A 13,943-nucleotide genomic window follows, 5' to 3' on the forward strand; every position below is an offset into this window, starting at 1 on the left:
ATTTAACCCGTCACTATTTGGTTTTTTCGTTAATTGTCACTTCTAAAGGTAGTTAATCAGTGGTGTTTCTTTACGGAAGTGTGACAGGAGTTTCAACTTGGCTGGGGAGAAGCTTGTTTCCATGTTAGCATTGTAATAACCACTCAGAAATCAATAGAGCATCAAATTTCTGTGCTTTTAAGATGAGCTCCTGGCGCAAACTCTTACACCTGTAACACTGATGAAGTGTGTGTTGACTGCAGCCAGAGAGTAATGCCAATAAACAGAGTCCAAACATTATACGAATACTTTAATGCAAAACGCTTAACACTTAAAATTAGCAAAGCTTCATTTAAATTAAAACTCCGTTTAACTAAAGATGGTTAACCCCAAGAATGGTGCAGTAGTTGACCTCTGCTATATAATGCCAGTCCTAAGGCAACACAACATCCAAACGTCGGTGGTCGCTTCCTCCACTGCCCTTCTGAACCCTAAGGAGTCGGGGAGCGGGTACTCAGACACAACAAAACACAACCCAAATGAACTGTGCGGTGATTCCTAAGAGTTAGAACCCATTTGACTAAGCTGTCCAACCACACGGCTGGGGAGTAACTGCAGGTCTTGTTCCAGAGCTGATACGGGGTTCTGTTTTTACAGCTGGGTGGAAGCTCTGCACTAGGTGAGAAGTCACAGTTTAAGGATGCATGTTCTGTAAATAGTTACTACATATACACATTTAGTGTCTGTAAACACTAGAAATATACATTAGACAGAGTACCCTTACCAGGTGGGTACAGTTTAAAAAAGAAGATGAGGTAACATGAGTCTCAAAGTCCACAGGATTCCTGCCTGAAGAGTTTGAACAGCTGCCAGTAATTCACTTCCAATGTGCAGGGGTAAGGCGCCTCTGGGACCCTCAGGGTTTGCCAAAACTGGATTCACTGGCTTTCAGCATAGCAACTGCATCTTTCACTGCATGGTAGATAACATTCTTCACCTGAGAAGACGAGAGAAAATATGGTCAGTTTACCATGAGATCTCAAATCTGTCCGTAAGAATAAACCTTCCCCCTACCAATTTTATACCATGCTCTCGAAATTTAAAACTCAAAATTCAATATGAAATGTTAATAATACTTGAAAGGCCCCTGGGCTCCTTTAGGCTGTTATTTTATACACATTTTAAACCCGTGCCTCCTTTGAAGAACTTAAAAGCTCGTTTTCCCCCCTCCAGAGGCTTTGATCCCACGTGGCCCTGCCCCCAGTGAGCGCAGACACAAGCAAGCCCCAAGGTACAGCTCTGGTTTTCAGAGTTCATCTGTTTCCCTAGTTTTCCAAACATGGAATCATATGTTAGATGATTCACTACTGAAAGCCTCTAAACCAAAATGAGATTTCCTCCATGTTTATTCCTCCTTTGCCTAAGTAGGTAGCAGGACTGGACATAAAGCCAGTTCATCAACTCACTGTACCAAGTGTGGTGGTACGGCCAAGTCTGCTGATGATTTTTATAATAGGGTCGGTAATGAGCTACGGAGCCAGAGTCAGAGAACGCCAGGAATCACGGCCATTTTTACCTGTAATTTATCTTCATGATTTGTATGAGTCTGTGACAGATAGCGGAATTCCTGAGTAAGCCAGAAGCAGTGTTTAACATGCTCTGGAGAAACAAAATCTTCAGCCACTTTGATACAGCTATATAAGTTATGAACCTGGAAGACAACAAGCCACACAGTCACACATGCCGAAGTTTACAGTGTAAGGAGAATAAAGACCAAAGTAATGGTTCTTGCCTGATGTGGAGCTCCTGCTGGGATAAATACCACATCTCCAAGAAACTGCACGATGGCCCAGCCCTGAACTCCATACTCCTGATGGAGACGCTTCCTTAGTGATCGGTCTAAATACCAGCTCTGATCATGAATGGGATCGTGGTCTGCGGGGTTTTCTTGACCTTGCTCTTCTGATACCTAGAACACATTCCAAGTATTATGAAACTGAGCGACATGCTGGGTCTCCGTGAGGGCATTTTGCCCCCTGGACAGTGTGGGCAGTCAGTCAGTAAATGTCAGGCCTTCTTTAACACGTGTCCCTGTTGGCAGAAAGAAAATAGCACTCAAAGACATTAACTGAATGACCCAAGGGGAGACTGAAAGAAAATGTGGGTTCGTTCCCTTCTGTCACTTCCTGTAAACCGTGAGTGGCAGTCTGCATATTTCTGTAAACACTGTGTCAGGACAGTATTTTGGCCTAGGCTTTTGAATGTCAGTAGACTTAAGCTCCTTAGAAATAGACTTGCTACACTGCAGTTCTTAAACGTCTGTATTCACTTGACAACTTGAGTTATGAAGCAGCCCCACAGCTGGCTGCAGGTTAACCTCGTTCACTCTAGACCCAGTATCTGGCAGCACAGACGCAGGGTGACGCTATCAAAGGGACAGTATGGCGACCGGCAGGTTTCTGGAAGAGTCAAATTATCCTTAGTGAGAAACATCTTGATTGAAGCAGATGCTGGTTAAGGGTCTAACGTGGCACCAGGCAGCAGGCTAGGAGCGTTCCTAACCACTCCTCATGAACAACTGAAGAATACCAGCCACAAATATCTGGGCCGCAACTAGCAGCCTCAGTGGCGAACAGGTTAAAAACCGAATATGCCCATCTTTCCAGTTGCCTAGAACTTCCACACAGAACCCTTGCTGAACAACCTGCTAACTACTGGAAACCTGGAATCTTCAAAGTCCCTGTATCCCTTTCCCGCATAAGCTAATGGCCACAGTAGGGTGTGAGGTCTTCCTGACCTACTACTAAATGAGGGTGGATAAAACCAACAGGGACCTTAGTAACTCACTTGGAACACAGTTATCAAGAGCAAAGAAATGTTACATGGACTTCTGAAGTGCTTAGATTTTTAAGGCAATAAAAACAAATAGACACTACGTGATCACCAGAGGAACCACCCTGAAGGGGGAGAGCGCAAAAACCTCCAAATGCACTATGACATAACACACAGACGTAAGAAAAAAGATAAGTTTCCCTCTTTTCAGAGGTGTGAGCCTCCTCATCTAGAAATCGTTGTTCCTTAGCAACCAGCTTCAGCCTATCCAATCTGAGATGCACAGATCTAACTTTCGAAGCTGCGATTATTCTCCAGTAACCCAGTCAGGTCTCGACATGGAGTATAACACTGCTATTCTGCATCTCTCTCTTCACATGCCATAGGGTAAGGAGCACACCTTTTTAAGAAATTCTCGTATCTTCTCTGTGTCCTTAGCAGCATATATGTGCCAGAGGGCTCCTGGCTTCTCTTTTCCTTCGATAAATCGCTTTATCGTGAGTTCATCAGAATCTCCGTCTTGGATGGTCTTAAGGACTTCTGGAGCAAGAGAGAGCAAACATCAGACCACAACGTCCCAGCTCAGAGAATAAGCCCCGCTTTTACGCTCAGCACCCTACCTTCTTCTTGGTCACACTGTCCTTTGGGAATTCCCACATAGACCATGACATTAGCCGCATCAGATACATCTAAGTGAAGATTTGTCGTTCCATATTTCCGATCTTCTGGAGTAATTAATCCTGCAAACAGAAAATGCCTTAAATTTACCGAGACAGCAAAGACTGCCTGAGTCTTTCCCACTCCCTGGAATACGTGGTCACAAAACTTAAAAGCTACCTTTCTAATCATGTAAAAGTAACGGAACAATATTTAACATTATTTTATCCTTTCAACTTTGGGGAAAAAAGTTCTTATTGAATGTTTATTTGTAAGAATAAAAAACCAACTCCTAACACTAGCACTTGTTTCTGGTGATAGGCAAAATAGGTTTCCTCCTGCTGAGAACAACTAAAAATCCTTGATGAAATTATTTTTAAACATATTTTTTTAATGAGTCAATATGCTGGCAAGAAGAGAAGAAAGCCAAACCTAGAAAGCAGGACTTGGGAACAGTACGGTGGACTCTACTGAGGCTGGGATTTGCCAGAAGGATGTTTGCTCAAGCAGGGGGGCTCAAGCTTTGGTTGACACAGACTAGAAGGACTCTGGGGTAAGATGTAAGATGGGGAGTCTAACAGAAACCCCCCTCAGAAACGTGTAAGGCTGGGACCTCAAATGACTATGTACTCAGTGCAAGAAGGAACGCTGCCCACATGTTCCTTGGATCCCTCAACTGCGAAAGAGGTGAGCCTGAGCTCGAGGTCCACGCTGGTACTCGTAATCCGAGACACTAACTCTCACCCCAGGAGAAGGCTCATTTGTTCAGCATTCACCCTGAGGCTCGTCAAGCCCTGCGGTTTCCTTGGACGCACATCCTGACATGCAGTCACTGCTTCTTGAATGGGCAGCAGAGCCAAGCATAGCTCGGGCGGGCAAGCCGAGGCTGTTTTCTAACCTGCCAGGCCCTGAAGCAGCCCTGTCTCGTTCGGAGGCCAGGAACTTCTCCCTGGCTTGCAGGGGCCTGTGGTTTAGGAGCAGCGGTACACAGGGGAGGGGCCTTATCATTTCAGCCGCGGACCATGGCCCTAGGGTTCTGTTGCACTTTCCCTTCTTCCCAGCTTGCTGAAATATCAGCCCGAGGAGGAGGTAAAGCAACAGATGTTGGACAAAAATCATAGGGTATATGAGAGTTCCTTTAAAATAGTAAAGGAAAAATACAGGGAGGAAATAAGGAAACAATTATGGAAAAAGAACCTGAGAGCTGTTGTAACTGGGGGATGAGTATATGGGAAGTCACTGTCCTGGACTCTCATGTTTTCAGTGCATTTGGAAACTTTTCTACAGTACAAAATAAACAAGTAAAATCTGAGAAGAGAAAAAAACAATTAACACGAGAGAAGGCAAACGAATGAAATGAACAGTTATTCACGACGGCACGGAGGGACACCCAGAGGTCTGATTGCATTTATATAAAGCGCAAAGGCAGGTTAAACACTAAAGAATGTTCTGCAGGAACACGAACATACGGTAAAGCTATAAATGTAGGGAAACGATAAACACAAACGTCAGGGTGTTGGTTAACACGGGGCAGGAGGAAGGAGACAGGGCTGGGAGGAGGGAGGAACGGTGAGCAAGTCTCAGAGCCTCGTCAGAAGCCGCTTGCTGGTTTGGCTGTTGCCAAACTGAGTAAAAAGTGTTCCGCAGAAGAGGAAGGAAACGACACCTACCCAGCCGTCAGCCCCAAGTCCAGCCAATCCCAGCTACGGGTGATGGCACACTGATAAAACCAGGCTCTAAACTGAGAGAGCCTGAACTCAGATGGAACCAAAAACAACGGTCCCAGGGAAAGGATTCCCAGGAAATAGAAAATCCTGAAACAAAACACACCATGGACTTTTATGAAAAGAACACAAGCTGACACCGTAGGGGCTGCTGGGTGACAGAGCACTGGGGTTGGAGGCTGGGTGAAGCCTAGAAATTAGGAGACTTAAGTCCTCCTCCCAGACCTGCCACTAGATGCCCCTTGGATATCCTGATCAGGTCACCGTCCCCTCTATTGTCCGGAAGTCCTGGTCCCCATGTGTAAAACTGGTGCTGGTGCTGGAGCTGGAGAGAGGGTGACTGTATGGTCTTTCCAAAGAGCCTTTCACTCTACGTCGTCTGTAGAGGAGTCACAGCTCAGTCACCCAACTTTTGAAAAATGACTGCCCTTTAATGATGTTTATGATAAGGTGTGAGGTGTTTGAAAATGAACACGTTTTCTTTATTTTCAATCCCTAACTGCTTACTCTGAACGGGAACAATTTTGATAGGAAAAGCTGTTATAGAGTAACACTGCCCTCTATCTGCTGGTATCTAGGAGGAAAAGAGTTGCTGTCAAGCCATTTAAACCAAGCCGACTATTTATTTTGAGAACTTCTCAGATAACCACTTCTACCCTGTAAAGCTGCATCATTTCTATAAGGCATGGATAATCAATCACTCTGCAACATTACACCATTTGCTTTAGTGGAAAAATGCTTCCATTTACGTAAATTCATTGCAAATCTTCCCTGTGAACAGAATATGCCCTGAAGTCCCAGCCATCCAGCTTCTTTGAAGGGCTCGGGGGAAGGGAACGTCTGGGCATCTAGGCTGTGGCAACTTCCCAAGGTAAACTCCCCTCTTGGAATGTCCCCTGAGCTCACTCCAGGCGCTTCCCCGGGCGACCCCATCGGAACAGAAGAAGTGGGGGGGCTGAGGTCCAAGCCCTCCGTCTCCCAACAGCATCTGGAGAACGTGGCGAAGCTGCCAGAAGACTCTGGCCTGCCACCCTCAAGTCTGAGAGACTGGAGTTGGGATCATTATGGGAGGAAGGAAATAAATCGGAGAAATACAATTCCAAGGTGTTTTCAGTACTAGCTTAAGTAGCTAACTACTACCCACCAACACAGAACATTGAGTTTAAGAGTAGCAGATGCTGAAACAGCTGGAATGCTAGCAGACTGACCTAAACGTCCGGCAACATTAAAACAATTAATAAAATTACATTCATTCAATTATGTACCATGCAACCGTTAAAAACGATCACACTAAAAACCATTAAGCAACATGTAAAGATTTTCCTGTATAATATTAGGTGTAGGAGAAACCTTTTAAACGGCATATGCCCTACAACTGCAACTATGAAATGGAAATATACATACACGTGGCCAAGGAATGAAAGGAAATATGCAAAAATGAAGACTACTGCTGTGTTAAGGGTTAGGGTTATAGAAGTTCTCCATCTCTCCCTCCCCAAAAATCAATGTTCCAAACATTCTGACTTGCCTTACTTCTGTAATAAATTTTTTCAAGTGAGCCATTTCTTCCTTACCATAAGCGTTATACATCTTGGGACCCAGATCTGGCCTAACAAAGTAGTTTGGCAGCCTTGAGGCCAAGTTCAGTTTGCCATCTCTCCTTGTGTACTCAGGCAGTGGAATGTTGGCCATCAGATCATCAAACCTAGGACAAGAGAACCGTGAATTTGCAAAATAAGCTTGTGTTTCTGATATATCGTGGGATTTGATTTGTTCCTTCTACACCAAGAGGAACAACGAAAATATCTGTGCTCGTGAAGATGGAGATAGCTATCACTAACAACATTTAAGATTAGCATATGATATCACTTATATGTGGATTCTAAAATATGATACAAATGAACCTATCTATGAAACAGAAACAGAATCAGGGACATAGAGAATAGACTGGTGGTTGCCAAGGGGGAGGGGGTTGGGAAAGTGTAGGAGTGGGAGTTTGGGATTAGCAAATGCAAACTGGTATATATAGGATGGATAAACAACAAGGTCCTACTGTAGAGCACAGGGAACTATATTCGATATCCTGTGATAAACCATAATGGAAAAGAATATAAAAAAAGAGTGTATGGATATGTATAGCTGATTCACTTTGCTGTACGGCAGTAATTAACACAGCACTGTAATTCAGCTAGACTTCAATAGAAAATAAATTTTAAAAAACCAGTATTTAAGGTGAGAATCATAGTGCTTATGAACAAAGACATCTTCTTTCTCTCCTACATCACACATATATATCAAAATGACAGGGGACACGGGTTCGTGCCCCGGTCCGGGAGGATCCCACATGCCGCGGAGCGGCTGGGCCCGTGAGCCATGGCCGCTGAGCCTGCGCGTCCAGGGCCTGTTGCTCCTCAACGGGAGAGGCCACGACAGTGAGAGGCCCACGTACCGCAAAAAAAAAAAAAAAAAAAAAAAAAAAATATCTCGAATACTGCAGACAAAAATCTGAGCAACAAATTCCTGATGATAAGTAGTGACACTAAGGGATATATTATTCATTAGTTCTGAGGATTCTCTGTGAGGTTCAAGCTCAGTTCAGGACAATGGATCTAGCAATTCCGCTGTCTTGTCTAAAGCAATGTAATCACCGTATTATACCCCACCCCAGCACGTCTGATCTCACTCCTGCCTCCAAATCAGCGTGTGCACGTCTGAGTCGGCCTCTTCTCTGGCAGAGCACTACAGTGGAAATGCGTGAGTTTTCACTAGTGAGCCAGATTTAAAAGTCAGTAACTTCAGCTTACCACCTCAAGAAAAGTTTATCCTACCAAGTCAAGGACAGGATCATCTCTCCCCTCCCCATAATCGTACCTGGAGGGCATCATATCTCTAAAATCTTCTCCTGGTGGCCAGTCCTTAAGTTTCAACACCATTGGCTCTTTTTCATTTTTCAAGCGGTCTGCAAGGTAACCGGAATTACTGAATTGCTACTGTTCATAACTCGGAAACAGACCAAAATGGATGGCAAATTAGCACTTTAAGCCTTAACAATGCAAATAAAACTCATCTCTGCAAGATCTTCATAACCTGATACGTCTGGTATACAAATATTAGTTTTCAATATTCCCCTCCTGCAAATGGCCAATTATTTTATTTCTACAGTGCCGAGAAATCCATTCATACCCAGGAAGCAGCAAGGGGGAGCAGACTGAAGATCACCAACTATTTTGTATTACAGCCCTGTCTTTTCTAAATGCTTATTCAACTGCTACTCCTTGAGATTTCAGCCACTCCCTTTTGTCTATTCCACATAGGCGGTGTTTTGACAGATCCAGTCTCCTCCTATACAGTGTTCTAGAAGACGTGAGCAGCCCCCCAACTAACGAAGAGCAATTTAACAATCAAAGGGCCACAGATTTTAGAAAACCCGGTTTTCTGAGTCCAGCACGAAATAGAAATGACTTACTTTGCTCAGAGACTGAAGCTACCTGACGTTCTGTCCAGGGACAACTAGGGCTAATAGGGCCGACTCTCCCCCGCCTCCCCATCTTCTAGGTGACACATACAGGGTTTAGTCAGAACTATTTTTTTGTAATGGCACAGTTACCCACTGCAGGTAATGTGAAGGAACCCAGAACCAAGGAGCTCCAATTGAAAAAAATATGCTGACAATTAGGATTAACAGCAACGGTAACTATTATTTCACTTCTTGCTGTGTTCCAGTCTCTGCTCAAGTGTTTTAACCATTTAGTCCTTATAACTAAATCCAACATCCCAGTGAGATCTGGCACTATTTAGTATTTCTACTGTTGGATGAGGAAATTGACATATGCCCGAGGCCATCCAGCTATTGAAATTAAACAGCAGAACTGAAACTGGAACCCAGTTTCAAACCTTATATTCATAGCGTCCTGTAGTCAACTGAGTCCCATAACCTAGTTTGAACAGGTGCACACTCCAGGAGACAAGAAACGCAGGAAAACACGGGTACAGTGTATGTTCTGGACACCAGTGGCGTCTCAGCGTGGGTGGTGTACCGGGGGGTCTGGGCAGCGGGATCATCAGTATGGAAAAGGCAGGCTGCGGTGGACTCTGGGCTGCCTTAACCATTTGCAGGCATGAGGAAGTGTGAGCCCCAGAAAGATGCAATTACCGAGCTCACGTACACAGCAAGTACATATCAAGAGTCAGGATTTGAACCCAGGCCTAACTGGAAAGCACACTGTAGTACGTGTGGCCCTCGATCCCCTTTCAAAGGACCTGCTGCCCAGACATGGCTTTGGGGTCTGCGTCAGCTGCAGAGAGCTGTCCCACCAGGTCATGCCCTCCCTGGGGCACCAGCACCTGGAGGCCCAGGGAGGTGAGGGGATGAAGGCCCTGACTTTCCCCACTTCAGCACAGTCTGAGACAATGAGAGGCGATGCCTGCTACAGAGCTCCCTGCCAGGCTGGCTGAGGCTCCGCTGGCCTCCGCCGCAGCCCGCCCCTCCGCCAGCCCGGTCCTGCTTCCTCCCCCATCTCAGACGTTGATCCCCAGGGAAACACCTTACGTCTGAAACCCAACCTTAACCTCCACGTGTGGAAACCCCCATCATGCCCTACTTAGAGTCAGCTATACCTTTGACCTAAAGTTCGTTGAAAGTGCGGGCCATCACCTGCAAACGTGGGTAATGGGAAATAAGGAAGCAGGAGATTACAAGGTAAAAATATGTCGTGAAAGGATGAGAATGATAAATGAGCAAAGTTGGATTACTGAGTCTAATAAGAATGAACTGGCCGGAGGCTTCCCTGGTGGTGCGGTGGTTGAGAGTCCGCCTGCCAATGTGGGAGACGCCGGTTCGTGCCCCGGTCCGGGAGGATCCCACGTGCCGCGGAGCGGCTGGGCCCGTGAGCCATGGCCGCTGGCCCGCGTACCACAAAAAAAAAAAAAAAAAAAAGAATGAACTGGCCAAGCCCTCCAGTGCGGGTGGGAGCATGAGGCCAGGTGCCTGTGCTGACGAAGGGGTTCTCGCAAACAGTTCACTGACTGGCCGATGCACGGAAAGGGCCCAAGCTCCGCAGCGGACACTCAAGCCTCCTTACCACCACCATCCCCCCTCACCCAGGTGAAGCAGGCAGTGACCAGCGTAACGTGCGTTCAACGGATTCACGTTCCCTGGCACTTTCAGTTCTACTTATCTTGTTAAACATAATTCAATTTTTTAAAAAATAAAGAGGCTACATAAAACCACGAGCTTTGAGTCACAAGCCCTGGCTCTGTGCTCCCCTCCCCTTGGGCACGTTTCTGTCACGGGACAGACCTGAAGCCACCTGAAGAAGAGGGGACTAAAACCTCACTCTCTCAGGAACTACAAAGCGAGTCTGCCTCTGCAAAAGCATAAACTTTGTAAAAAGAAAGGGGAAGAGGAGATAAGACACGGATTTTAAACTCTAGTCACAGAGAATGCTGCCGCTGCCGCTGCCCCCGGGCCCCCTCCGTCCACAGCCTCAACCCCCTTGAGAGGCCTTTAATACGTACTCGGGACATCTTCAAACCCATCCCAGAAGTCTCCTACTGTAGCTCCTGTGATGATCTCATTGGTTCTGCAATTAACGAGGTCAACTTCCTGATTTCCAAACTCCTTCCTGAAGGATTCCGGTTTCCAGAGTTCGGTGTTCAGTCTATGATGCACTCCTGACACCATCACTGGCTAAGAGGAGAGAACGAAGACTTCAGTTTGAACTCCCCCCGCTCCGTCCCTTCACCCGAGGCAGCCCTTCCTCCAACAGCTGCTGACGTGTTTCTCTGTGGCTGGTCCCCAGTCTCAGATCCCAAAGTGGCAGCTTAGTCCCCTGAGTCACCTGCTACACACACCCCTCAAACTACACGAGTGAGCTTCTAAGAGCAAGGATCACACCTTCCAACTCAGATCCCACTACTCACAGAATACCAACGCCAAGGCCCAGGGCTGGGCAGGGGATGTGAAGCAGAGACAAAGGCAGCGAGAGCGCCCGGTCCGAAGAGGATGCTGCCTCTGGCCTGCAGCTCATTGTTAGCAGGCAGGGATATGGCCCTGGATTGCCACGTCTTTGGTTATCCAAGACAAGCCACAAATCCTGATCTTTATGTGAAAGAGCCTGACTAAAATACTGGCAACAAGTTCAACTTTTAAAAAACATTATCTAATCTAAACAGAACACGCTGGTGGACTGTATCCGGTCTGTCATTGTCATCGTGAGCAAATCTCGTTAGAACACAGGACTGAAAAAAATAATTTTTTCTTTGGTTAAATACATACATTTTTCTATTTGGCGATTCCCCAAGTCCTGGCCTTGTCCAAGAGCAAAGTGTTCCTTTACTGAGGACTCCATTTGGCCCAGAAGAGAAGACAAAGATCCAGAAAACATGAACCAAAACAAGAAGGCAGGGGAGCGGGTCTGCGAAGCCACGCATCTCCTGAACTGTCAACCAAACCTTAAGACTGAACATCGCTGCCCTTTAAAAAGCAGGCTCCTTCCCTTGGGAGACTGCACACCAATTCCAGGTTGACACCACATGGCTCAGGGCCACCTAAGGTTGTCTTCAGCACAAGGTTCTAATTCATGGAAGAGGGACGCCTGATTTTTATCCTATTTTGTGTAATCCCCCAAACCCCACCAGCCGTAGTCATATTCCCACTTCTCCTATTGAAGTTTATCACGCAAGAATCACCAAGAGCCCAGAATGCTCTCATCAAAAATCCAAGGATGACTGGTTGGAAGCAACCAAAACCTCATCAGAGAATACGGAATACAGCTCAGGAATGTCTGTGATGCATAGCTACACTCTGCTCCAATTGTATTCACAGTAAACAATAAAAAGAGATAAAGTATATGCCATTTATAATCCAGGAAGGGGGCAGGGGAGGGGGGGTTGTCAGGAGTCTACCAAAGGCACCAAGACGGGGATGTGAAGTGGGTTGGAAAGCAGAGGCCCCGCTTACCTGCCCTTGCTTCCAGCACTCCCTGAACACATTCCAGTTGCTCTTGTTGTTGGGATCTTGCAGGCACAGCAGGCGGCTGTCACACAGCCAGTAGTGAGGAGTGTCAAAGCCCAGGATGCTGGGCTTGATGGTCAGTCCTTGCGGCCGCTTAGATAAATCGGAGCAAGTCTTATTTTGCACCAGAGAGGCAAAGATGTCATCAAGGATTTTTGGTGTATTCTTGAGTCCATTTTCTGTCTGAATTTGAAAAAAAAAAAAAACCACGAGTCTTAAATATGTCATTTCCTACCATCAAAAACCCCATTCCTATTATGGTAGGATGAGCGTACATTACATATCCAGGAAAGAAGCTAAGCCACGAAGGAATCTTACCCTCAAAAAGGTAAGTCCTCTTCCTCTACCTGACATCACAACCCTCAGAAGTGGGTACAGGAAAAAGTGTTAACAGGTGAAAATGACCCAGCCCAGAGTTCTAACCTGTGAAGCCCATGTGCCAATGACGCAGCCTCTGTACCCGCGAAGGAAAGCATGGGACTCATCCTGCTTTCTGCTTTCGATTTCACTTCCTCCCTACTCTAACTCCAATTCATCTTTACAAGGTGGAGTAATAGACAACAAAATAAATGCGTACCTTTCCTGCAGAGGAATTCAAGAGATTTCGGAGGAAACCAGAATTGTTGTTGCTTACAGGTGTCAAAATTGTGCTGTTAAAGGTGTGGAGGACTGTGTTGGATTTGCTCAAGGGGGGTAGGGGTGGAAGGCATTTGATTTCATTCTTTAAAATTGGCATCATTGGTTGTTTTTCTAAAAACAAATCAAAAACATCCAGGTGGAAAAGCATTCTGAAAAGGCAAATCCCTTACTAGCCTTCTACTGACAGAATTACTCTGGAACTTGGTTTTCATTTACTAGAACCCAAAAAACGTAAGAGGATAAATGACATTACTGATTTACACATGGATTTCCAACTGCTGTTAAAAAAATAAATATCCAATAATATCCAAGGTGATCCTATGGTAAACTGCATTTTTTATTTGTTTGTTCCTGGTATACAAAATACAATTGATTTTTATAAATTAACATTGTAACTGTCAACCCTGATAGATATGTTTACAAATACAGATTCTCTTAAGACTGTTCCCACGTATAATTAGATTGCTTAAAAATACCAACAGTCCTATCCCTTTCTTTCCAATCCTAACATCTCTTTGTTTGTTTACCTTACTGACTGAAATAGCTAAAACTTCCAATACAATGTTCAATATAGGAGTGAAAGCAGGAATCCTGTGTCATGCCTGAACACAGAGGGAAACTTAAAAATTATTCAACGGATGAAAAACTTCAATCATAATTTAGGATGTCTGTTGTTAGTTTTATTGTAGAAACTCATTAGATTAAGGACGTTCCCTTCTATTCCTAATTTAAGGTTTTTTTAAAAAAAATTATAAATAGGCTTTGAATGTTACTCTTTTTCTGTATCTCTTCACCTGACTTTCCCCCGCTTTTTAATGTTAAAACTACAGCTGCATTTCTGAAGCTCTGCTTGGTCACCCTGTATGATTCTTTCATTTATAGTGCTAAATTCTATCCACTGAGATGTTATTTAGGATCTTTGCGTGAAAGAAACTGATCTGTAATTTTCCTTTCTTTCACACAGCCAGAAAGCAGAATCACCAAAAGCCTAGTCTAACCACCTGATTCCAAACCCATGTTCTTTATACTATCATCAAGCATCTTCAGACAACAGCACAGATGAAAAAAATAAAGCTGAAGCCAGAACGTTGCAACTT

The 13,943-nt window shown here is 45.1% G+C and overlaps 1 protein-coding gene across 1 annotated transcript in view; it reads right to left on the reverse strand.

Moving 5' to 3' along the window:
* Positions 1–281: 281 nt before the first annotated feature.
* The window catches only part of KDM3A (lysine demethylase 3A), a 61,750-nt gene continuing 48,088 nt past the window's right edge, over positions 282–13,943 (reverse strand). The window contains exons 16-25 of the mRNA XM_065890768.1: positions 12,785–12,957; positions 12,154–12,390; positions 10,710–10,881; positions 8,064–8,151; positions 6,767–6,897; positions 3,432–3,551; positions 3,212–3,351; positions 1,772–1,948; positions 1,556–1,690; positions 282–976 (exon numbers count right to left, since the gene is read on the reverse strand). Coding sequence (XP_065746840.1) covers positions 896–976; positions 1,556–1,690; positions 1,772–1,948; positions 3,212–3,351; positions 3,432–3,551; positions 6,767–6,897; positions 8,064–8,151; positions 10,710–10,881; positions 12,154–12,390; positions 12,785–12,957 — 1,454 coding nt within the window. The 3' untranslated portion in view covers positions 282–895. The remainder of the gene's footprint in view (positions 977–1,555; positions 1,691–1,771; positions 1,949–3,211; positions 3,352–3,431; positions 3,552–6,766; positions 6,898–8,063; positions 8,152–10,709; positions 10,882–12,153; positions 12,391–12,784; positions 12,958–13,943) is intronic.

This window comes from Phocoena phocoena, chromosome 14 (assembly GCF_963924675.1).
Source record: "Phocoena phocoena chromosome 14, mPhoPho1.1, whole genome shotgun sequence".
NCBI lineage: Eukaryota > Metazoa > Chordata > Mammalia > Artiodactyla > Phocoenidae > Phocoena > Phocoena phocoena.